This window comes from Nerophis lumbriciformis, linkage group LG22 (assembly GCF_033978685.3).
Source record: "Nerophis lumbriciformis linkage group LG22, RoL_Nlum_v2.1, whole genome shotgun sequence".
Taxonomy (NCBI): Eukaryota; Metazoa; Chordata; class Actinopteri; order Syngnathiformes; family Syngnathidae; genus Nerophis; species Nerophis lumbriciformis.
Window position 1 is genome coordinate 5,744,169 of NC_084569.2, and position 27,161 is coordinate 5,771,329.

Genomic DNA, 27,161 nt, shown 5'->3' on the forward strand with positions numbered 1-27,161 from the left:
AACTTGTTTAAGCCGGGGTCCAAATATATACTATCATCATAATACAGTCATCACACAAGTTAATCATCAGAGTATATACATTGAATTATTTACATTATTTACAATCCGAGGGGCGGGATGCGGGGGGGTTTGGTTGGGTTGCTATCAGCATACTTCAGTCATCAACAATTATATCATCAGTGTCGGAGGCAGATATTTACATATATCCGAATTTAAGTTGTACTTCTTTCATTTCTTAGTCATATTTGAAAACAGCTCGTGTTTTCCATTTCTTGTCTTGATGCTCTGTCAGCAAGTAAACTGTGTGTGTTAACCTTGAGTTCTTTGGAATGTATTATGACTAGGGAGACGTTGTGCTTGTATTATGGCTAGGGAGGGGGAAGGAAAGAGGGGTTTTTGGCGTTGGGAAGACAGACCATTTTTGGGAGGCGCAATAGAATGTTCTAGGGTTAGACTGGTCTCAAAATGTATATTGGCAAAGCTTTGAAAATATACAACAAAATACCTATTCTGTCTCTGGTGGTTTTTCAACTCAGCTTTAAGTGTCGTAACGAGCTTGGGAGCGAATTGTGACTTGAATTCCCTGGGAGGAACAACTGGTCCAAAACGCAACATCAGAGAAATGGACATTGTAACAGTGTAGGTCTCACTTCGTAGGATATGTACAGCGAGCGGTGAACATAGTGAGCTCAGAAAGCATAAGAACAAGTATATACATTTGATTATTTACAATCCGGGGAGGTGGGATGTGGTGGGGGTAGTGGGTTAGGCTAGGGTAGAGTTGTAGCTGCCTGTAGGTCCTTCCTGTCTTTGTGGTTGAACACAAGTGCACACATTGGGAAACAGCTTTTTTAATATTGTTTTTGTAATGGGTGTGATGGCACCGAAGAGGGTTGTCTCAGGTGAATCGGTAGTTCCATTTGCACTCGTGCCAGACTTGGAAGCTCTTGGGGAGCTTATTAGTGGCTTAAGAGCTCTTGAAATCCCCTATTATACCTCACCCGCCACCCGCTTCCACCCATCAAAAGTAGCTAAATGCTGAGATGAGTGTATGAGTAATTATAGAGTAGTAATCTGTATTATATACAAGCAGGGTTATTTGCACTGCTTCTCCCCCCGGGGGAGTGTTCAAGGAGATTAGTGAGAGATTACAATCGGAACCACAGGGGAAGGCTGTTCTTCTCTGCTTTTTGTAGCAAAGACAACAACTTTGGTTTGTAAAACCGGGCCACCCAAAATGAAAGATTGAAGAAATCCAAAACACAGAAGAAAAGCTTGGTTGTCAAAAGCTGCTTTTTTAGAATTCCGTCAGCTACCCCCGTGTTCATTACGATTAAGACAAGTCATGCGGTTTACTCGCTTGCGAAATGAATCTGGGTGATAGTATCTCAGGAAAGAGACATTTTAGAAATCTACTCAAGATACATTACTAGGATGCATGATAATCATTACTTAGAATAATGTCTTCACACTGACAAATCCAATAACATTAAAATAATAGCTCTAGGCGCACTGGATTATAAGGCGCACTGCCGATGAATGATCTATTCAGGTCTATTTTCATATATAAAGCGCGCTGGATTATAAGGCACACTGCCGATGAATGGTCTATCCAAGTCTATTTTCATATATAAGGCGCACTGGATTATAAGGCGCACTGCCGATGAATGGTCTATTCGGGTCTATTTTCATATATAAGGCGCACTGCTGATGAATGGTCTATTCGGGTCTATTTTCATATATAAGGCGCACTGGATTATAAAGCGCATGGCCGATGAACGGTCTATTCAGGTCTATTTTCATATATAAAGCGCACTGGATTATAAAGTGCACTGCCGATGAATGGTCTATTCGGGTCTATTTTTACATATATAAGGCGCACTGCCGATGAATGGTCTATTTGGGTCTATTTTCATATATAAAGCGTACTGGATTATAAGGCGCACTGCCGATGAATGGTCTATTCGGGTCTATTTTCATATATATAACGCACTGCTGATGAATGGTCTATTCGGGTCTATTTTCATATATAAGGCTCACTGGATTATAAAGCGCATGGCCGATGAACGGTCTATTCAGGTCTATTTTCATATATAAAGCGCACTGGATTATAAAGTGCACTGCCGATGAATGGTCTATTCGGGTCTATTTTTACATATATAAGGCGCACTGCTGATGAATGGTCTATTCGGGTCTATTTTCATATATAAAGCGTACTGGATTATAAGGCGGACTGCCGATGAATGGTCTATTCGGTCTATTTTCATATATCAATCAATCAATCAAAGTTTACTTATATAGCCCTTTATCACAAATGTCTCAAAGGGCTGCACAAGCCACAACGACATCCTCGGCTCAGATCCCACATCAGGGCAAGAAAAAACTCAACCCAATGGGAACAACGAAAAACCTTTGACAAAAAGGGCATAAAACAAACAAAAAAATATTTATAAAATAAATTAAAACTTTTAAACAACAGATAGATCATATGTTGACCTCGAGATAAAAGTGTTGAAAGTATCAAAAAAAACAACTTATTTTTAACATTTTTGTTGATAGGGCCCTTTTGGATCCTCAAGTATTCTAGTGAGATTTTTTTCAAATTGTCATTGCTCAAAAAATAATAACGAATTCAAATCAATGGTAATGCAGCTGAGATAGGCTCCAGCACCCCCCGCGATCCGGGACAAGCGGTAGAAAATGGATGGATGGGGTATGAATTATTGATGTATTTAAGGCTCAGGGGTAGTGCATGTGCCTCACAATACGAAGGTCCTGAGTTTAACCCCGGGCTCGGGATCTTTCTGTGTGGAGTTTGCATGATCTCCCCGTGACTGCTTGGGTTCCCTCCGGGTACTCCAGCTTCCTCCCACCTCCAAAAACATGCACCTGGGGATAGGTTGATTGGCAACACTAAAATTGGCCCTAGTGTGTGAGTGTGAATGTTGTCTGTCTATCTGTGTTGGCCCTGTGATGAGGTGGCGACTTGTCCAGGGTGTACCCCGCCTTCCGCCCGAATGCAGCTGAGATAGGCTCCAGCACCCCCCGCGACCCCGAAAGGGACAAGCGGTCGAAAATGGATGGATGGATGGACATTTTTGCCATTAAAAAAGGGTTTCTTTGGCATAAAACATAAAAACATATGACAAATAGACCTGAAATTAATTTAGAGAGTTAAGCGTTGAATAATATATATATTACCATCCTTTTTCTACTGCTTGTTGCTCTTGGGTACGGGCTGGGGCCTATCCCAGCTGCACTGGGGCGGAAGGCAGCGTACACCCTGGACAATATGACTCATTTTTAAATGTTTATGACTGATGCCCTTTTAGGTCTCCGAGACCAAATTTGAGGGGAGCCCTAAAGGCTAAAAAAAATCTGAAAAATGTATTGGTTTAGAAAATTAAAAATATCAAAATGGCTCTTGCATATGCTTTTAATTTTTCAGTGTGCGGCTCTCAGTGGAAAAACTCTGGCCTGAAGCTTTAAAATGACATAACCACGCAGGATCACATGCCCTATCTAGACACCCCAACTAGTCCCACTTGTAACGAAATGCTTCAACATACCGCAATACAACTCAAACACAAGTAGATGTAAGTAACTTCCTTTGGAGTTTGAGAGTGCAGCACAGTCAACCCCAGTAGCTTTAAAATGCAGTTTTCTATCAGGCGCACTGCCGATGGATGGTCTATCCGGGTATATTTTCATATATAAGGCGCACTGGATTATAAGGCGCGCTGCCGATGAATGGTCTATTCGGGTCTATTTTTGATTAACAAATTGATGTTTCTGTTTTTCTTGTATTTCTTTAGGGTTTTTGCGGAGCCAGCACAGTTTCCCTCCCGGAAACCCTGCTCTTTGTGTCCACCCTGGATGGAAACCTGCACGCCGTGAGCAAGAAATCTGGTTCAATCAAATGGACACTGAAAGAAGGTTAGAGGCACTCAAGTCTTAGGCCATGTCCTCACGAACACAGATACTTCATAAACACATACTTATCTCTGCGTGTAGGCCTCTTGTCCACATGCAGACTTTTGTCTTTAAAACGCAGACTTTTGCAAACACTGGCCAAAGCGGAGAGTTCCAAAAGTCTCCGCTTAGCGTATGCGTGTACACGGCACAAACAGAGACTTGTGATGTCATTTCCAAGCTCAGCAACACTGCCTTGCTGCCTTTAAACACACTATAAGATGACTTACGGTATGTTTGAACGTAAATATGCTGATATTTTCACTCAACATTAATAAAAAAGATACATCAAAATGGGCTTTGCGACGCTCCCACCTGCCCAAATGACAGTGAGCTGTTCTGGATATGTTCTGGATATGTATGCCCGGTACTCGTTTTATCTTTTAACCTGTTCATTGTACAGCACTTTGGCTACCTCTGTGGTAAATTTTAAATGTGCTCTATAAATAAAGTTGATTTGATTTGATTTGATTTGATGTTATGGATATTGGATATGGATATGTTATGACATTAGGATATTGGATATGGATATTGCCTGTCAGGATATTATTGTTAGGGATTATTGTTAGGGATTTGTTAGGTATTATTGTTAGGGATTTTGTTATCAATCAATCAATCAATCAATGTTTATTTATATAGCCCTAAATCACAAGTGTCTCAAAGGGCTGCACAAGCCACAACGACATCCTCGGTACAGAGCCCACATAAGGGCAAGGAAAAACTCACCCCAGTGGGACGTCGATGTGAATGACTATGAGAAACCTTAGAATGTTAGGATTTTGTTATTATTAGGATATTGGATATGGATATGTTATGGATATTGGATATGGATATGTACTTTATTGACACATATCATTTCCAGGTGTTTGCGGGCCAGATAAGATAAGATGATGTCGCGGATCTGGCCCCCGGGCCTTGAGTTTGAGGCCTTCTGGTCTAAATTAATATAAATATATCAAAATAAACATAAAAAGAGGTGTAATGCCACCAAGTCAGCTATTGCTGCTTTTTTTCAGGCTTCTGATTGGAGAAAATGTGCATGACAGCAGGTGTGGGCAGTTTTGAAACTACAATTGTGTGGTTGGAGATAGTTTCAACCCCAAATATGTTTTTTTGAAACTGTCCGTGTTCGTGTTGACATGTTTCTGGAGTCTTTCTGGAGATATTTGAAAAATGCACCGAGTTGTATGCCACCAATTAAATACTTGTAATGTTCTGAATTTGTATCTTTCAGCTTGAGGTTATACAAACTGATCTCATTCACACTCTCAATGTTCAATCATGGTTCAGTTACAAGAGAAATAATAATAATTCTTATTGTTGACTTTCTTGGCCTTATACTTTGTGCAAGTTTGCTCATGAAAAAGTTTCCGAGATTACTACAGATATTTTATTTGTGTTACACTTCAGCAATGCCTCGAGTTGTTCTGTTGACATTACAGAAAGTGTGTAATGATTAACAGGGAGGGGGGGGTAATTATAGCCTGTAATCATGGAGTGGGCAAGAGTGAGCAACCTGGCTAGTCCCTGTGCTCATGGACGACCCTGCACACTGTGGACTCTCGATAAGATAGACTTTGTCAGATATGTGTTGTTTTTGAAGCGCATGTCAAAACAAGGGTAAGGCTTAAGAAATGCAGCGAAACATCACAAGGTCATCACAAACCCTGTATTAACCTTGCAGGCAACATTTTCACAACATATTGGCATTATGAAGTCTTACAAGTGTAAAAAGAAGTTACCGTATTTTCCGCACTATTAGCCGCACCTAAAAACCACAAATTTACTCAAAAGCTGACAGTGCGGCTTTTAACCCGGTGCGCTTTATATATGGATTAATATTAAGATTCATTTTTATAAAGTTTCGGTCTCGCAACTACGGTAAACAGCCGCCATCTTTTTTCCCCGTAGAAGAGGAAGTGCTTCTTCTTCTACGCAAGCAACCGCCAAGGTAAGCACCCGCCCCCATAGAACAGGAAGCGCTTCTTCTTCTACTGTAAGCAACCACCCGCCCCCATAGAAGAAGAAAAAGCGCGCGGATATTACCGTACGTTTCATTTCCTTTGTGTGTTTACATCTGTAAAGACCACAAAATGGCTCCTACTAAGCGACAGGGATCCGGTTCATGAAAAGACGCAATCTCTCCATCCGCACACGGATTACTATTTCACAGCAACTGCCTAAAGACTTTCAAGAAAAGCTGGCTACTTTCCGTGCATATTGTAAAAACAAGATAGCTGAAAAAAAGATCCGGCCAGAGAACATTATCAACATGGACGAGGTTCCACTGACTTTTGATATTCCTGTGAACCGCACTGTGGATACAACGGGAGCACGTACGGTGAATATTCGCACCACAGGGAATGAGAAGTCATCCTTCACTGTGGTTCTAGCTTGCCATGCTAATGGCCAGAAACTTCCACCCATGGTGATATTCAAAAGGAAGACCTTGCCAAAAGAGACCTTTCCAGCCGGCGTCATTATAAAAGCTAACTCGAAGGGATGGATGAAGAAAAGATGAGCGAGTGGTTAAGGTAAGTTTAAGTTTACGCGAAGAGGCCGGGTGGCTTTTTTCACGCAGCTCCGTCCATGTTGATATACGATTCCATGCGCGCCCACATCACGCTGGTTTTAATATATTATTAAAGTTTGACTGACCTATTTGACTGTTTTTTTGACATTCCTTTAGCGCAGTTAGATGCGGCTTACAACACGGGGTGGACAAAAGTTTTGAAATATGCCGTTCATTGAAGGCGCGGCTTATAACCCAGGGCGCCTTATGGTGCGGAAAATACGGTAACCACTGCTTCAAGTCAAACAGAACAATAGTGCATGTGCATGGGTTGCATCATGGATATGCCTTACACGTTTTAATAATACTAATAATAGATTTTATTTGTAAAAAGCACTTTACATTGAGTAAACAACCCCAAAGTGCTACAGTGTATTAATAAAAATAAATTAAAAAAAGATAATAAAAATCATTTTAAGTGATATACAACTCCTGGCAAAAAAAATACGGACTCACCAGTCTTGAAAATAGAGCAGATAACTGTCAGACATGACACAAAATTTTAGTAATTTAAAATCATAACTTTTTGGCTTTAAGAAACACGAAAATAAATCAAGAAAATGAATTGTGGTAGTCCGTAACAGTTTCATTTTTAGATTAAGCAGAGTGAATAAAAAAATATAGAATCACTCAATTCTGAGGATGGAATTATCAAATCGTGAAAAATAAACAAAAGAAACACTACAACACAGCAGTAGTACTTTGTTACACCAGTAGTACTTTGTTGCACCACCTCTGGCTTTTATAACCGCTTGCAGTCTCTGAGGTATGGACTTAAAGGGGAACTGCACATTCTTTAGAATTTTGCTTATCGTTCACAATCATTATGAAAGACATGACGACAGATGGATTTCTTTAATGCATCGTAAATAATAAATAAACAGCGGAGTCAATCGGAAGTCCTTTATTCCACTTGTAAAATCCATGAAATAACCATTCAAAAAGCGCCAACAATACCACATTTACATTTCGTGACTTTATTATTAACCAAGTATTAACAATACTGGTATTATAAGCGGTAACACAAACTATTTTTAGCGGCGACATGATCACTACCGTGTGTACTAGAGATGCGCGGATAGGCAATTATTTCATCCGCAACCGCATCAGAAAGTCGTCAACCATCCGCCATCCACCCGATCTAACATTTAATCAGAACCGCACCCGCCCGTTGTTATATATCTAATATAGACGATGCAAGGCATTAGTGAGGTTATAAAGCTTTTGCCTGTTAAAGAAAGGAGACTGATCCAATGCAGCACAGACATTCGCGTGCCACGCTGTCACGGCCCAGACGCACACCAGTGCGCAATCATATGGGAGCCGCGCTGAGCGCACCTCCAAGCGCGTCTCGCTGCCGGCGACGGCCGGGTATGGGCTCGACGCTCCAGCGCCATCCATTTTCAGGGCTAGTTGATTCGGCAGGTGGGTTGTTACACACTCCTTAGCGGGTTCCGACTTCCATGGCCACAGCCCTGCTGTCTATATCAACCAGGGTGAGCCCCACCACTTTCGTGAGCGCACTGCGCGCGGAGTGACCCCTGTTACGCGCCCCCGGCAACAGGGGTGGCGGGCAGGTAAGCTGCGCGGGCGGAGCGCGCGGAGTGACCCCTGTTACGAGCCCCCGGCCACGGGGGTGGCGGGCAGGTAAGCTGCTTACCTGCTGCGCGTGACGCCGGCCGCGGCGAAGGCGGACGAGGCGGGGTGTCGGTGCGGTGGGCGCGGTGGTGACCCTGGACGTGCGTCGGGCCCTTCTCGCGGATCGCCTCAGCTACGGCTCCCGGTGGGGCCCTCTCGGGGGAAGGGGCCTCGGTCCCGGACCCCGGCGAGGCGTCCCTTCTCCGCTCCGTAAAAGTGTCCATCTCTTTTCTTTTTTTTTCTTCTGTTGTGGCATATGCAGCAGGTGCCTGCTCGTTTTTCGTATGTGGGTAACAACATTTAACTATGTATATATATTTCCCAATTGGTTTAACTGCCACCCGCCTGAATCTATTTAAAATCTAATTTTTTTTTATTTCAACCGCCCGACCCGACCCGCGGATAAAATCAATTTTTTTTTAATTTCAACCGCCCGACCCGCGGATAATCCGCGGATCGGGCGGTTGTGTCCGCAAACCGCGCATCTCTATGTTTACATCATCGAGTATTTAAATCAATCAATCAATCAAAGTTTATTTATATGGCCCTAATTCACGAGTGTCTCAAAGGGCTGCACAAACCATAACGACATCCTCTGCTCAGATCCCACATCAGGGCAAGAAAAAACTCAACCCAATGGGATTACAATGAGAAACCCCCCCCGCTTCACCCCACGTGGTATGAGCAGTGCCCCTTGTGGCTGGCAGCTTCGGGCCGGCTGCCCGCCCCCCTCACCCCTCGTTGCAAGTCTCGAGTTGTATGTCGTAATATTTATGTGCTTTGCTACATTATGGACTGTTTTTCTCACTCCAGACTGGGCACCCCTCAATAGAAGCTCAGTCTTAAATAGACTTTTTTTTTGCTCATCCTCTTCCAGCATCTACCCTTTTCCAGGTTTTACGGTGCGCCGTGAGTGGCGACCCATCACCATTCCTGTTCTGTTCCCTGTACAAAGTTTGTTTGTCTAATCTAGAACTGGTATGTAGTGAAAATTAAATTTCATTGTACTTGTGCAATGGAAATGAAGGGCATACCATACCATGCCAACTAAACCACTCCTCTATACGTCATCAGCCTGATTTGTATGAACTACCCTGAACTGTGACATGAGACTATTCTCATGTTTAGTGACTCTTTACTTCCGTCGCTCCAGCTGTATTTTCTCTCCTTGAAAGAGTGCAATTGTCCTCTTAATATTTGTACACTGCATATTTTGTAGATCGCTGTCTGCGGGTTTGTCTCGGATATATTAAAGTATGTCCACATCCCAAACATGATGACTGCGCTCCACACTTGGTTATGTCATCACAACATCCTGGTTAGGTAGTGCTGTTGCAGAGATCGAAGTCTTCTTTTTTTTTGGTGGCTGAATTTTTGTTGCATCACTAGTCAGTAGTGCGTAAATAATAGGCTATATTAGGGCTGGTCGATAGGAACCAAAATTAATATCCCAGTATTAGGCCAAATGGGATATATGATATATACCGGTATCTTAAACAAAACGTGCTAACCAGCGTTGAGAGTAGGGATGTCCCGATCCAGGTTTTTGCACTTCCGTTTCGATACCGATATTGTTTTTGCATTTCCGATCCGATACCGATACTGACCGATACCGATACTGGCCTATCCGAGCATGTATTAAAGTTTAAAGTTATTTAGCCTACTTAGTTGTCAGAATCATGTTGAAAAGGGTTTTAGTACTCTTGATAACAACTAGCCAGCTGAATTAGGGGAGTTTGAATAATACACAATGGTTGGTAACAAGAAACTGACCTGTTTATTCAAAGATAAACACAAAATAGACAAAATTATACATGACAAACAGAAATGGCATCATTGAAACAAGGGCTGGGCGATATGGCCTTTTTTTAATATTGCGATATTTTAAGGCCATATTGCGATACACGATATATATCTCGATATTTTGCCTTAGCCTTGAATGAACACTTGATGCATATAATCACAGCAGTATGATGATTCTATGTGTTTTGATTGATTGATTGAGACTTTTATTAGTAGGTTGCACAGTGAAGTACATATTCCGTACAATTGACCACTAAATGGTAACAACACCCCAATAAGTTTTCAACTTGTTTAAGTCGGGGTCCACTTAAATTGATTCATGATACAGATATATACTATCAGATATATACTATCACCATAATACAGTCATCACACAAGATAATCACATTGAATTATTTACATTATTTATAATCCAGGGTGTGGAGGGGGGCGCCAGATGTAAGTGTCAAAAAGACAGCCAAAAGAGTTTGATATGAGAATAAATCTAAAGTTAAAATATAGGGTAGAAATGCACCCATTTGCAGGAAATGTAGTCTTGATTTTTCAAAATGTTCTTTCAAGGCTTGCATGTCTACATTAAAACATTCTTCTTCATACTGCATTAATATATGCTACTTTTAAACTTTCATGCAGAGAAGGAAATCACAAATAAAAAAAATCACTAATTTTTTCATACGGTGTTGATGTGGAAATTTTTGCCTCAGCATTTTGATGGTGTGGACGTGTGGCACCGAATGGAGATAAGCGTCTCGACAGACGTCACAATATTTGAACAATGATGACGAAAACTGTTGTCTCTGTCGTGTCCGTGTGTCGAAAATTGTTATGCGCTTATTTTTTTACTTGATTTTGCGCGTGGCATAGATTTGCTATGCGCAGAGGACGCTTAAACAGTGCGCAATTGCACAGGCGAGCACCTTAGAGGGAGCGTTGCTCGCACGGCTGCGCTAGCATCACAGCTAACGTTAGCCATGCTGCTACCTCTCTGCTCGGGGAGGACGTATACGTATGTGACGTATGACGTGACCGTATGTGACGTGTGTAAGAAGGTGCGCTCGCTATCTGTGAGAGGGAGACACAGGAAAGAGTGAGAAGAGCCTGTCGTGTAATGCCAGCAGCTAAAAGCAACTGCGTAAGAATTGTGGATGTGTTGAAGGTGTGCTGGAAAATGCGGAACGGAAATTAGGGAGCAGCAGAAAAGTGGAATGTATTATTTAAATCTGTGCGTTGGAAAACACGGACCGGAGTTTTTTTTTAAACTGGATCTGGATCGGCATTTTCCCATGCCTTGCCGATACGCAATTTTTGGCAAATATCGGATCGGGACATCCCTAGTTGAGAGTACTCGGATTATTTTTGTTGTAAGTAGTAACGTTACATGTTGTTCATTTTTATAAAGTAATTAGTTAGCCGTTACTATGTCAAAGCAGTTTTTGTAAATTTTGTTCATTAACGGTGTATATGTAAATAACGCTGAAGTCACTCACCAGTAACAAAAGCATTGCATCACTCGGGAATCGAGAAGTTTGCACCGGGGCTGGCGAGCCGCCATATTCTTTTGAAAAGTTGAATGTGTTGCATCATCATGTGTCAGAGAAGCCTACGTAAACACGCAAAGGGCAGGCTTGAGCCCAAAGGAAAGCCATGTGCGTCACCAGTTCAACGACCATACAAAAGCAGATCAAATATCTGTATTGACTCAAATATTTACCGCTTTTTAAAATATATCGGTATACTGCCCAGCCCTAGGCTATATACATCCATTCATCCATCCATCCATTTTCTACCGCTTGTCCCTTACGGGGTCGCGGGGGGGTGCTGGAGCCTATTTTTTTTTTTTAATTTGATGTCACGTAAAAAAACAACTCATTTTTGAGGAAACACGGCTAGATATATCCTGTGGTGTACCCCAGGGATCAATACTGGGACCAAGATTGTTCAATCTTTATATAAACGACATTTGTAAGGTTACAAAGGACTTAAAGTTGGTTTTATTTGCGGACGACACAACTGCTTTCTGTTCAGGAGAGAGCACACAGAAGATAATACAAATAATAACAGAAGAAATGAACAAACTAAAAAGATGGTTTGACAAAAACAGACTATCTTTGAATCTCAGTAAAAACTAAAATAATGCTATTTGGTAATAGTAGAAAAGAGCATCATACACAAATACAAATAGACATTGAAAGGGTAAAAGAAACTAGATTTTTGGGAGTATTAATAGATGATCAAATGAACTGGAAATCTCATATACAAAACATACAACATAAGGTGGCAAAAAACATTTCAATAATGAATAAAGCAAAATACGTCCTGGGCCAAAAATCACTTCATATTCTCTACTGCTTACTAGTGTTACATATCTGAGTTATTGTGCAGAAATATGGGGAAATAACTACAAATGTGCGCTACATTCGCTAACCGTGTTACAAAAAAGATCAGTTAGAATAATACATAATGTTGGATATAGAGAACATACAAACACTTTATTTATTAAGTCAAAAATATGAAAGTTCGGTGATTTGGTAAAATTGCAAACAGCTAAAATGATGTACAAAGCAAACTATAACCTGCTACCAAAGAATGTACAACAATTCTTCTCAACTAAAGAGGAGAAATATAACCTTAGAGGAAAAAATTATTTAAAACATTTACCGTATTTTCCGCACTATAAGGCGCACCGGATTATTAGCCGCACCTTCTATGAATTACATATTTCATAATTTTGTCCACCAATAAGCCGCCCCGGACTATAAGCCGCGCCTACGCTGCGCTAAAGTGAATGTCAAAAAAACGCTGCGCTAAAGTAAATGTCAAAAAAACAGTCAGATAGTTCAGTCAAACTTTAATAATATATTGAAAACCAGCGTTCTAACAACTCTGTCCCAAAATGTACGCAAATGTGCAATCACAAACATAGTAAAATTCAAAATGGTGTAGAGCAAAAGCAACATAATGTTGCTTTAACGTTAATGTCACAACACACAAAATAAACATAGCGCTCACCTTCTGAAGTTATTCTTCATTCGTAAATCCTTCGAATTCTTCGTCTTCGGTGTCCGAATTGAAAAGTTGCGCAAGCGTGGGATCCAAAAATGGCCGGCTCCGTCTGTCTGCTCGTCTTAGTGAAGGTGTGTTCGCCTTCGGAGCTGTGTGAAAAAAGCCACCCGGCCTCTTCGCGTAAACTTCCCTTAACCACTCGCTCATCTTTTCTTCATCCATCCATCCCTTCGAGTTAGCTTTTATGATGACGCCGGCTGGAAAGGTCTCTTTTGGCAAGGTCTTCCTTTTGAATATCACCATGGGTGGAAGTTAGCATGGCAAGCTAGAACCACAGTGAAGGATGACTTCTCATTCCCTGTGGTGCGAATATTCACCGTACGTGCTCCCGTTCCACAGTGCAGTTCACAGGAATATCAGTTGCTGTGAAATACAGTAGTAATCCGTGTGCGGATGGAGAGATTGCGTCTTTTTATGAACCGGATCCTTGTCGCTTTGTAGGAGCCATTTTGTGGTCTTTACAGATGTAAACAGGAAATGAAACGTACGGTGATATCCGCGCGTTTTTTCTTCTTCTTCCGGGGGCGGGTAGAAGAAGAAGCGCTTCCTGTTCTATGGGGGCGGGTGCTTTCCTTGGCGGTTGCTTGCGTAGAAGAAGAAGCGCTTCCTGTTCTACCGGGAAAAAAGATGGCGGCTGTTTACCGAAGTTGCGAGATCGAAACTTTATGAAAATGAATCGTAATAAAGCGCACCGGGTTATAAGGCGCACTGTCAGCTTTTGAGAAAAATTGTGGTTTTTAGGTGCGCCTTATAGTGCGGAAAATACGGTATATGCACGTACAACACTTAGAACTTTTAGCATATCAGTATGTGGAATTAAATGATGGAATGGATTAAGTAAAGAAGTTAAAAATTGAGGTTGTTCAAAATAATAGTGCTTACAGAGTACAAAGAAGAAGAATTATGAGAAATACTTCCAACCTTATTGAAAATAAGATATTCTTCATCTCAGTATGTTAATAATGACTGAATTAATTAATTACATATTACAAAACTGTTGTAAACTAATTCATAGATGTTATTTTATTATATAAAAAGGTCAGTAAATTATTCTATATATTTGTAAACGCTTTGAAGTGGGAAAGGGGTAGGATTAAATAAGCTTTGCTTTTTCCTACTCCTTTTCGGGCATGATGTAAAATGAAATGATGTGAAATTGTGTGATGTATTATGCTGTAAGTGTGTTCATGTTCCAAATAAACTAAAGAAAGAAAGGTGTTTTGTTTTTTTGTTGTGGTGGCGCGTAACGATCAATTACATGTTGGGGAAACCCGATCTATTGAATTTATTAAATGGTTAGAGTAAGCGTTGCTTTGGTAATCTATTAAATGGACGGATGTTGTGATCCAAACAAGAAGCAAACAGATTGTGACAAAATCCACTCCCTCTGTGCAATCTTGACTTAAAAGATGAAAAATGATTGTTTTTCTTTAACCACACTTTGCAATTACACACACTAGTGATGCTTGTTTAAACTTAGTTATTGACCACCCTCAGGTAATCCTATCCCACCCTACCAACCCCCTGACACAGACTACAATTGTTGACTCTTTCAGACACTTCAAATGAGATCAGCACCATCTGGTCCACACCCTGTATGTTCACACTGTAGGAAAGTGTGATGTTTGTCGGGCAGCAGTGCTCACAATGCTCTCATTGATTTAGTTTAAGAATGTTTGATCAAATATGATGTGATTAGCTTCCTTTTTATACCTGTTGCACAGGTACTTGCTCTACAACTACTGGTCACAATGCACTGTTTCACCTTGTGCTTTTGTTAACCTTCAATAACAATTGGCCTCTTTTACTACAGATCCAGTTCTTCAGGTCCCCACGCATGTTGCAGAGTAAGTCATTTTATGTGCGGATTGTAATTCCCATGAAGGCAACATTCCTTATATGAACCTTGAACTAATTGGTAGTTGTCTTACGCGTGATTGATCTGTGTGTTGTTTTGTTTTTTCAGGCCAGCTTTTCTACCTGACCCCAATGATGGCAGTCTGTATTCCCTGGGTGGAAAGAACAACAAAGGCCTCACAGTAAGAAGAAATAGCTTAAGCACAAACGTCAATCTTTCATCAAATTTTGACTGGCTACTGCACCTTCATTATGCAGCGCCATTATGTTCCTTGCATACATTATCTTAAAATAAGCAGGACATTGTGGTTATCTCATGTTAATTCATTGTTCTCAAACAGAAATTACCATTCACTATTCCCGAGTTGGTCCAAGCGTCTCCCTGCCGCAGCTCTGATGGAATCCTTTACATGGGTAAGGCCAATTACCATCAGGTAGTTAAGCATTTTTTCCATTTTAGAGGCCATTAACAGGGCTCCTTTGTCGTGTGAGCTTCAGGCTACAAGCACTCCTTTAATTTTTGCGTTCCACCCTGCAGTTGCTGGCTGACTAAATACAATGAGGCATCTCCTCCTAACTATACGAATGCACATATTGCCCGTCCCCTTAAAAGGGGTGGGGGGTGTCGCACTAATATACAATGAAAACTTTAACCTTACCCCTAACCTAAATAATAAATACAAATCGTTTGAGGTGCTTACTATGAGGTCTGTCGCACCGCTGGCTGTTATCTACCGCCCCCCAGGGCCCTACTCGGACTTTATCAATGAATTCTCAGAGTTCGTTGCTGATCTAGTGACGCACGCAGACAATATAATCATAATGGGGGACTTTAATATCCATATGAATACCCCATCGGACCCTCAGTGCGTGGCGCTCCAGACTATAATTGATAGCTGTGGTCTTACACAAATAATAAATGAACCTACGCATCGCAACGGTAATACGATAGATCTAGTGCTGGTCAGGGGTGTCACCACCTCCAAAGTTATGGTACTCCCGTATACTAAAGTAATGTCCGATCATTACCTTATAAAATTCGAAGTTCTGACTCATTGTCAACAAGCTACCGTATTTTCCGCACCATAAGGCGCCCTGGGTTATAAGCCGCGCCTTCAATGAACGGCATATTTCAAAACTTTGTCCACCTATAAGCCGCCCCGTGTTATAAGCCGCATCTAACTGCGCTAAAGGAATGTCAAAAAAACAGTCAGATAGGTCAGTCAAACTTTAATAATATATTAAAAACCAGCGTGATGTGGGCGCGCATGGAGTCGTATATCAACATGGACGGAGCTGCGTGAAAAAAGCCACCCGGCCTCTTCGCGTAAACTTACCTTAACCACTCGCTCATCTTTTCTTCATCCATCCATCCCTTCGAGTTAGCTTTTATGATGACGCCGGCTGGAAAGGTCTCTTTTGGCAAGGTCTTCCTTTTGAATATCACCATGGGTGGAAGTTTCTGGCCATTACCATGGCAAGCTAGAACCACAGTGAAGGATGACTTCTCATTCCCTGTGGTGCGAATATTCACCGTACGTGCTCCCGTTGTATCCACAGTGCGGTTCACAGGAATATCAAAAGTCAGTGGAACCTCGTCCATGTTGATAATGTTCTCTGGCCGGATCTTTTTTTCAGCTATCTTGTTTTTACAATATGCACGGAAAGTAGCCAGCTTTTCTTGAAAGTCTTTAGGCAGTTGCTGTGAAATAGTAGTCCGTGTGCGGATGGAGAGATTGCGTCTTGGAAACCTGTCGCTTAGTAGGAGCCATTTTGTGGTCTTTACAGATGTAAACACACAAAGGAAATGAAACGTAATATCTGCGCGCTTCTTCTTCTACGCGGGAGGGTGGTTGCTTACAGTAGAAGAAGAAGCGCTTCCTGTTCTATGGGGGCGGGTGCTTACCTTGGCGGTTGCTTGCGTAGAAGAAGAAGCACTTCCTCTTCTACGGGGAAAAAAGATGGCGGCTGTTTACCGTAGTTGCGAGACCGAAACTTTATGAAAATGAATCTTAATATTAATCCATATATAAAGCGCACCGGGTTATAAGCCGCACTGTCAGCTTTTGAGTAAATTTGTGGTTTTTAGGTGCGGCTAATAGTGCGGAAAATACGGTAATAATAATAATAACTGCTATAGCAGCCGTAACATTAATGCTGCCACAACGATGACTCTTGCTGACCTACTGCCTTCGGTAATGGCACCATTCCCAAATTATGTCGGCTCTATTGATAACAACTAACTAACAACTTTGACAATGCTCTGCGCAAAACCATTGATAGTATAGCACCGCTAAAACAAAAAAGGGCCCCTAAAAGGCGCACCCCATGGTTTACAGAAGAAACCAGAGCTCATAAATTATCATGTAGAAAGTTGGAACGCAAATGGCGCGCGACCAAGCTTGAGGTTTTCCATCAAGAGAGACTAGAGGGGGGGGGGGGTTACCCACATATGCGGTCCTCTCCAAGGTTTCTCATAGTCATTCACATCGACGTCCCACTGGGGTGAGTTTTTCCTTGCCCTTATGTGGGCTTTGTACCGAGGATGTCGTTGTGGCTTGTGCAGCCCTTTGAGACACTTGTGATTTAGGGCTATATAAATAAACATTGATTGATTGATTGATTGATTGAATTAATGATAGATGAATGATAGATAAAGATCACAGTGTATGTCAGATGTGTAGGTTTAATTTGTCATGCAATTGCTTGTATTCTATCACGTGACTTTTTCCCGGAAGTGAAAAACGGTGGTTATCAACCAAGCCAAGGTAGCTGCTGTGCAAACTCTCTTGAGTACGCAAGGGGCCTAAATCTTCCCGCAAAAAAGCAGATACAAGCAAAAAAAAAAATCAAGCTATGCAATGGAATCTATCACTATACATTATCAAAAAAATATTTGTCGAGTGATATCAAGGATTATCCGTCGGTGGAATTCCCAAACATGTCGAACTATCTTGTGCTCCAGACTTCATTCTACATGACAAAACAGAACTTGGAAAAGCATGGAGGTCTACAAGTTCTTTGTGTGTGGCTGGGTCAAGGAAATTGGTATCATGACTCGTCAGGATTAGGGTTGTCTCGATACCAATATTTTGGTACCGGTACCAAAATGTATTTCGATACTTTTCTAAATAAAGGGAACCACAAAAATGGCATTATTGGCTTTATTTTAACAAAAAATCTTACGGTACATTAAACATCAGTTTCTTATTGTAATCGAATAACAATTTTGTCCTTAAAGGGGAACATTATCACCAGACCAATGTAAGCGTCAATATATACCTTGATGTTGCAGAAAAAAGACCATATATTTTTTTAACCGATTTCCGAACACTAAATGGGTGAATTTTGGTGAATTAATCGCCTTTCTATTATTCGCTCTCGGAGCGATGACGTCACGTTGTGACGTCACATTGGGAAGCAATCCGCCATTTTCTCACTTTCGTCGGTGTGTTGTCGGAGGGTGTAACAACACGAACAGGGACGGATTCAAGTTGCACCAGTGGCCCAAAGATGCGAAAGTGGCAAGAAATTGGACGAAACGTGTTCAAAATACGAGGCTGTGGGGAAAGCCGACGAAATGGTCAGTCGTTTGTTCCGTATGTTTAACACATATAGTTAATATTGTTAACAAGTTAAAGGTGTTTAATGATAATACAAGCATGTTTAACACATATACCGTAGTTAATATTGTTAATAAGTTAAAGGTGTTTAAAGATAATGCAAGCATGTTTAACACATATAGTTAATATTGTTAACAAGTTAAGGCGTTTAAAGATAATACAGGCATGTTTAACACATATAGATTCCTTTCTTTCATGAAGACAAAAATATAAGTTGGTGTATTACCTGATTCTGATGACTTGCATTGATTGGAATCAGACAGTGGTGCTAAAAACGTCCGCATTTTTGAATGGAGGAGAAAAAAAGTCCTCTTTTCTGTCCAATACCACATGAAAGTGGTTGGTTTTTGGCATCTTATTTGTCCAGCTTCCGTACTCCTTTATATGCACTTTACAAGAAATACATTGTCGGCAAACTCCGTAGCTTGCTAGCTTGTGCACGCCAGCTTTCTGAGACTCTTGTTTTGTTAGCGCAACTGTGCAGTCAGTCTTTGGAGTTTTGACGACAGGTACGGCGCCAGAGTCTGTTGAAATAAAGTGTTTCTCGCCTTCCTGTCGGTAATTTTAATGAGCTGGCAGCAGCCAGCGTCATCTCAGAAGACCCTCGGGTGCCGTGAATGTCAATCAAGTGACGAAAGTGACGTCATAGTGAAGATTTATGATCGCTCATTTTTAGGACTATTTTTTTAATGCCTGGCTGGTGATCGACTGACACACCCTCCGAGATCGACCGGTAGCTCGCGATCGACGTAGTGAGCACCCCTGGTCTATAGTGTCCCAACTCTAAAAGAAGGCTGAGTCACCACTTTCAGCAGAATGGACTGGAGTAGATAAAAACCTAGACCTACTTTTCGTCAAAAAAACAAATACAATACAAAAAAGAAGGCGTATGAAAAGCGAGGTTACTGGCAGTACATGTTTTTGTTTGTGCATGTTTTCAGGTAAAAAGCAGGATCTCTGGCACGTGGTAGACCTGTTGACTGGCGAGAAGCAGCAGACGTTGACCTCGTCCTTCGCTGACATGCTGTGTCCCTCTTCGTCTCTGCTATATCTGGGCCGCACAGGTAAACAAAACACAACGAGCTGGACAAGCTGACCCTTTTTGCTATGCTATTTTGTCATTACTACATTGGTCTATTTGCATTGGACCTTAGTGTGTGTGGTCAAATGCACTACGATTGACATTCCGCCCTTCGGCATGGTGGTGTCTGGTGATGAGGTGTCATGTTCATTCCAAACACTGCATATGCACAATTCAGTTTCACGACACCGTGTTCACACCCTGATATAAATACAGGTCACTCTCCCGTATCCAATGACTAGCTTTTGTGAATGTTACAAAAGGAAAACAGAACTGTAGCTTATGTAATCCTCTCCTTGCGGATTGTTCTCACGACTCCAGAATATACCATCACAATGTACGACACCAAAAGCCGAGAGTTGCGCTGGAATGCCACCTACTCCGACTACGCCGCCACGCTTCCCGATGACGACACCAAATACAGTAAGTCACCTGGACGTTTTTGCTCTGTTGTGGCCTTCCTGAGCCATGACGTCTCCCTTGGTGCCCCTTGCAGAAGTGGCCCATTTTGTGTCCAACGGCGACGGCCTAGTAGTGACGGTGGACAGCGAGTCTGGTGACGTCCAGTGGGTCCAGAATTACAACTCGCCGGTGGTGGCCATGTACATCTGGCAGCGCGAAGGCCTCCGCAAGGTTCCCCACACTAACGTTGCCGTGGAAACCTTGCGCTACCTCACCTTCATGTCTGGGGAGGTTGGCCGCATCACCCAGTGGAAGTACCCCTTTCCAAAGGAGAAGAAGCCAGAGAACAAGTTAATGTAAGCGCATTCTGTCACTCATTTTGGAAAGGATGTTGCAAATCAACAATCTGTTATCTCCGGGCATTCAATCGATTGCAACTGGACTGTTTGGTTTGTCTTAGAATACGTTCCGCCGCTCTTCCGAGTAGGCTTCATCACATACTTGCCAACCTTGAGACCTCCAATTTCAGGGGGTGGGGGGTGGGGGATGGTTGCGGGGGGCGTGGTTGGGGCGGGGGCGTGGTTGGGGGCGTGGTTAAGAGGGGAGGAGTATATTTACAGCTAGAATTCACCAAGTCAAGTATTTCATATATATATATATATATATTAGAGATGCGCGGTTTGCGGGCACAACCGCGGAGTCCGCGGATTATCCGCGGATTGGGCGGATGAAATAAAAAAAATTAGATTTTATCCGCGGGTCGGGTCGGGTGGTTGAAATAAAAAAAAAAATTAGATTTTAAATAGATTCAGGCGGGTGGCAGTTAAACCAATTGGGAAATATATATACATAGTTAAATGTTGTTACCCACATACGAAAAACGAGCAGGCACCTGCAGCATATGCCACAACAGAAGAAAAAAAAAAAAGAGATGGACACTTTTACGGAGCGGAGAAGGGACGCCTCGCCGGGGTCCGGGACCGAGGCCCCTTCCCCCGAGAGGGCCCCACCGGGAGCCGTAGCTGAGGCGATCCGCGAGAAGGGCCCGACGCACGTCCAGGGTCACCACCGCACCGACACCCCGCCTCGTCCGCCTTCGTCACGCGCAGCAGGTAAGCAGCGTACCTGCCCGCCACCCCCGTGGCCGGGGACTCGTAACAGGGGTCACTCCGCGCGCTCCGCCCGCGCAGCTTACCTGCCCGCCACCCCTGTTGCCGGGGGCGCGTAACAGGGGTCACTCCGCGCGCAGTGCGCTCACGAAAGGGGTGGGGCTCACCCTGGTCGATATAGACAGCAGGACGGTGGCCATGGAAGTCGGAACCCGCTAAGGAGTGTGTAACAACCCACCTGCCGAATCAACTAGCCCTGAAAATGGATGGCGCTGGAGCGTCGGGCCCATACCCGGCCGTCGCCGGCAGCGAGACGCACTTGGAGGTGCGCTCAGCGCGGCTCCCATATGATTGCGCACTGGTGTGCGTCTGGGTCGTGACAGCGTGGCACGCGAATGTCTGTGCTGCATTGGATCAGTCTCCTTTCTTTAACAGGCAAAAGCTTTATAACCTCACTAATGCCTTGCATCGTCTATATTAGATATATAACAACGGGCGGGTGCGGGCGGGTGCGGTTCTGATCAAATGTTACATCGGGTGGATGGCGGATGGTTGACGACTTTCTGATGCGGTTGCGGATGAAATAATTGCCTATTCGCGCATCTCTAATATATATATATATATATATCCCCGCGACCCCGAAGGGAATAAGCGGTAGAAAATGGATGGATGGATGGATGGATATATATATATATATATATATATATATATATATATATATATATATATATATATATATATATATATATATATAGAAATAATTGACTTTCAGTGAATTCTAGCTATATATATATATATATATATATATATATATATATATATATATATATATATATATATATATATATATATATATATATATATATATATATATATATAATAAAATAAATACTTGAATTTCAGTGTTCATTTATTTACATATATACACACACATAACACTCATCTACTCATTGTTGAGTTAAGGGTTGAATTGTCCATCCTTGTTCTATTCTCTGTCACTATGTTTCTAACCATGCTGAACACCCTCTCTGATGATGCATTGATGTGTGGCACGCACAAAAGTGCTTTCATCAAATGCACTAGATGGCAGTATTGTCCTGTTTAAGAGTGTCACAACATTGCTGTTTATGGCAGACGGACTGCTTTACCGTAGACGTTCTTTATATTGTGGGAAAGCAGACTCAGGTCCGCATGGAGCTGGAGGGGGCGTGGCCTCCAGCTCCGCCTGAATTTCGGGAGATTTTCGGGAGATAATTTGTCCCGGGAGGTTTTCGGGAGAGGCGCTGAATTTCGGGAGTCTCCCGGAAAATCCGGGAGGGTTGGCAAGTATGCTTCATCAGTTTGTGCTCATAGACTTTGATCGGTCAGATCTAGTCCAGCGGCTGGTGCCAAAACCCCAAATATTTATACTCCAAAAAAACAGGAGGGTCTACCTGGGCAAGGATGGTTTTGCTCTGTCGTTGTTTGAAAAACAACTGTTTTAATGCAAACGAGCAATTCTAACTGTCAAAGCCAACGACTGTGGAAGTTTAATTTCGCCTCGTGAGCATTGAGGTATTGTGTGGCAGAACGATCGCTGTGGATCGACGACTACCAGTCCAAAATAGTCAGAATCCAATCTACCATTCAGTTGTGAACAAATGGCACAGATGGCATTCTGGTCACCTTCTGTGACCAGAATGTTTCTAACTCCTGTTATTTGTTAAAGGCTAAATTGCAGAGTCTTTAAAGAATGGTTGAAAGGACAGTGTTGTATGTGGGAGATAGGTGGTGTCGCAGGGATCGTTTTTCAACCTTCACATAAATGGCTTCCCTCACGTCCTTCCTGTCCAGAATCTGTACATGTTTGTTCCCAAAGGAGTGCCGTTTCTCCCTGAGTTGCAGTTAGACAGCGGAGTCTTGGCCTGAAGAGTTTGCCCGCCTATGTTCTGCCTTACATCGGCTTAGCAGTTGTTTTGTTTCCCCAATATATGAATCAGTGCATTCATCGTTACACTGGATTGTTTTTGTGGGTGTGGGGTGTCCGGTCTTTAGCATGCACCAATCTCTGTCTCAGGGTGTTGCCTGGTTTGAAGTGTACTGAGATGTGTTGGTTAAAAATTATTCTGCATTTCTGAGATAGACCTGATACATATGGAATGACAATAGTTTTGCATGGGTCACCTTTTTCCTCCTCATCCACTCTGTTCTTGTTATTTCTGGAACTGGATGCACTTTTCACAAACGACCAGCTGGGGTAACCAAAGGTTTTGAGGGCTTCCCTCAAATGCCTATGCTCTTTCTCTTTGGCCTGTGGGCTGGTAGAAACATTATCAGCTCTGTGTTGTAGGGTTTGGATATCGCCCAGTTTGTATTCCAGTGGGTGGTGTGAGTCAAAAAGTTGGTATTGATCGGAATGTGTGGGTTTTCGGTAAACCCTGACATGGAGGCCCCTGTTTTCGCCAACGTGGACATCACAGTCCAAAAAAGGCAACTTACTGTCTTTGACATCCTCACATTTTTTGTTCACTGAGTTAATGTGCTAAGTGAAGGTTCAAGGTTCAAGGTTCAACTTTATTGTCCCCGCGGGGAAATTTGTCTTGGGCACAGTGCATCATTGCTTTCTTAACATACCCAAAAACAACAGAAGAAAAACACAAGCACAGACACAACCACAACCATACAACTAACATTTAAACATCAGAACATGGAGCTTGATAGACATAGGTGGCACTTTGATGTAGGCATAAAATCTACAGTATGGAGATAAAGATAAAATACCAATGTGCATTGCACTAGAGCTCATGGATAAAGTGCTGTGTGCTAAAGTGCTTAGTTCTAAAGTGCTATGTGCTAAAAAAGTGCTAACCTATGTATTAAAATTCTATTGCACATTGTTGGTCAGCTTAATGGAGGCTGGGACAAATGATAATTTAAGGCGGTTAGATTTGCATAGTGGGACCCGGAGTCTTCTCCCTGATGGCAGGGTTCCATATTCAGGAAAGAGTGGGTGCTTTTTTCCTAACTGCCTGCTCATAGATGCTCTGTATAGGCTCATATTCTTTCCTCCCTACGATTTTCATTGCCGTTTTATGCATGTCGGCCAGTCTCCCACATTCAACACTGTCCTTTTAAATATTCTTAAAAAAGTCTACAATTTAGCCTCCAACAAATAACAAGAGTCACCTTCTCTGACCAGAATGCCATTTGTGCCATTTGTTTACAACTGAATGGAATGCTTACGCGGGGGATTCCTACTATTTTGGACTGGAAGTAGTCGACCCATAGCGATCGTTCTGCCACACAATACCTCAATGCTAACGAGGGGAAATTAAACTTCGACTGTCATTGGCTTTGACAGTTAGGATTGCTGGTTTGCATTAAAACCGTTAGTTTTTCTCACTACAACAGGGCAAAAACATCCTTGCCCTGGCACACCCTCCTGGTTTTTGGAGTATACATTTTGGGGGTTTTGGTCAGATCTAGTCCAGCGGCTGGTGGTCTATGAGCACGAACTGAAGAAGCCTACTCGGATGAGCGGCGGAACGTCTTCTAAGACTAACCAAGCAGTTCAGTTGCGATCGATTGAATGACCTGGATGAATGAAAACATTCATAGACAACAATCTGTTATAATTTTTTTCTCTGAATGTTCTGAACTCCTTTTTCCATGCCAGTACTGATCAGAATAATGCTGATATAGCAATCTTTGGTCATCGCACAACTGTCCTTCTTTAGACTGCACACTAGTTGGGATTTAATCAGAAGCACCTCTCCTGGTTGCAGCCAAGTCAATTAATCATTTAATCAGCCTATGCCTATTGTAAAATGTGGTGAAAGTTACTCTGCTGTCTCTACTTTATTATTTTTTTATGTTTAGTCACACCTGCTTGCTTATTTTTGACATGAAACACAGTACTTCTCATACATCACTGACAGTGCACTCAAAGTTGTTTGTTTTCAATCAGGTCTCTAGCTCACTTCCCTTTGTTTTATCACACATGTGTTTTATTCATTGGTGAATGTATTTATTTATTCTCTTTCAGGGACACTCTGTATGTGGGTAAATACTCCACCAGTTTGTATGCGTCTCCTTCCCTGGTGCACGATGGAGTCACTGTAGTGGTGAGTGAAAGAAGGCATAGAAACATTAACATAATACAGTAGCATAACTTATTAGAATCTAGTAGGGGTGTAACGGTATGTGTATTTGTATTGAACCGTTTCGGTACGGGGGGTTCGGTTCGGAGGTGTACCGAACGAGTTTTCACACGAACATATTAAGCTAAGCTAAAGTCTTAACAAGCTGCTCCGCTTCCTTCTGCCTGTCTCTGTCAGAACTCTACACAGCACCAAGCATTGTCCCATCCACACAACCATCTGATTGGTTACATACAGAGCAGTAACAGCCAATCAGCAGTGCATATTCAGAGCGGTAACAGCCAATCAGCAGTGCGTATTCAGAGCGCATGTAGTCAGTGCTTAGCGTTTAGCAGGTAATCATCAGGCAGCGGACTCTCCCCAAATTATAATAAACACCTACTAGTAACATCACTATGAGCCTGTTGACCTTCTAGAAATATAAACTGCAGCTTAGCTCGCTCGTAGTCCTGGCTTGAGGTGAAGGCTAATTCGCTTTTAGTTAGCTCATTTTGGTGCGTGTGTGTGTGTGTGTGTTACGGACAGCAAAGCCCTGTCTGTCTGTTATTTCACTTTACCTTTTTCTGTGTTGATTGAGCTGCGTTGAAGCAGCAAAAAAGGACATCAGAAGAATCAGAATCAGCTTTATTGTCATTACGCAGGGTAACGAGATTGAGGCCATTCCATACAGTGCGATGTGTGCATGCTAGAAAAACAATGTGTAAATATATAAAAATATAAAAAATATAGAAGTGTTAAATGAAGAGTTTCTGTCTCTGATAGTTGATATAATAATGTAAGTGCATCATTCAGCCTACATGAACTCCATGGTGTTCAGGGATGAATAGTCTCTCCTATTGCTATTGTACTATTTTTTCAGCTATAGTTACACTAATCATTAGTAATGGAGCAGCCTAGTTTTGAATGGCAGGGTCCCTGCTATCACATGTTGATAAAAATACAACAGTTGCATAATAAAAATCAACTACAGGCTTCCTAAAGGCTGTAATAAATTAAGCATGATGAGTTGACTTGAAACTGTTTAATGTTGCACTTTTTATATGTAGAAGAAAAGTTTTGTCATTTTATTTAATCTGAGCAACAACTTGAGGCAGTTTAATGTTGATTAACGTGGGCAGAATTATTATAGTGTTCCCAATGTTAAAAGGATAAAGCCATTGTTTACAAATTTGGTAAATAAATAACCAAAAAATTTATATTTTGTTGTTTTCTTACTGTACCGAAAATGAACCAGGTCACGAGGGCTCTAAAACAACTTAAACCTAGAAAGCCAGCTGGCTCAGATAAGTTGGAACCGCTCTTTTTAAAGTTGGCAGCTGAAATTATAGCTGAACCACTGACTCACATTTTTAACCTTACTCTAATTTCAAATGAAATCCCTTTTGGGTTGGAAATCTGCCCTTGTAATCCCCCCTATTAAAAGGAGGTGACCCTAGTAAACCAATCTCTAAACTCTGTTCTGGCAAAAGTGCTTGAATCCCTTATCAGTGAACAGATAAAAGACTTTTTGGACACCAATTTTATTCTGTCACCATTTCAGTCAGGTTTTCGCAGAAATCACAGTACTGTTACTGCTGCTATGAAGTTTATACATGATGTAACTGAAGCTCTTGACAAGAAGCAGTGCTGTCTGTCCCTCTTTATTGACTTTTCAAAGGCATTTGATACTGTTAATCATGTCATTTTAATCAAACGTCTTTCAGCTATTGGTTTTTCTCAGCAAGCAGTTGGATGGTTTGCAAATTACCTCACAAGTAGAACTCAGGCTGTTCAGATAGAAGGTTCCTCCTCGGACGTACTGCAAGTGAAAAAGGGTGTCCCTCAAGGTTCTGTGTTGGGCCCCTTATTATTCACTATTTACATAAATAATCTTGGACAGAATATTCCGAACTCAACTTTCCA

General features: G+C 42.0%; 1 protein-coding gene across 1 annotated transcript in view; it reads left to right on the forward strand.

Annotated features, from left to right (window-relative positions):
- The window catches only part of ern1 (endoplasmic reticulum to nucleus signaling 1), a 90,453-nt gene that overhangs the window by 30,873 nt on the left and 32,419 nt on the right, over positions 1–27,161 (forward strand). Inside the window, exons 2-9 of the mRNA XM_061974367.1 lie at positions 3,816–3,936; positions 14,862–14,895; positions 15,015–15,087; positions 15,247–15,319; positions 19,470–19,592; positions 19,931–20,032; positions 20,106–20,367; positions 25,145–25,223. Of these exons, the coding sequence (XP_061830351.1) occupies positions 3,816–3,936; positions 14,862–14,895; positions 15,015–15,087; positions 15,247–15,319; positions 19,470–19,592; positions 19,931–20,032; positions 20,106–20,367; positions 25,145–25,223 (867 nt within the window). The remainder of the gene's footprint in view (positions 1–3,815; positions 3,937–14,861; positions 14,896–15,014; positions 15,088–15,246; positions 15,320–19,469; positions 19,593–19,930; positions 20,033–20,105; positions 20,368–25,144; positions 25,224–27,161) is intronic.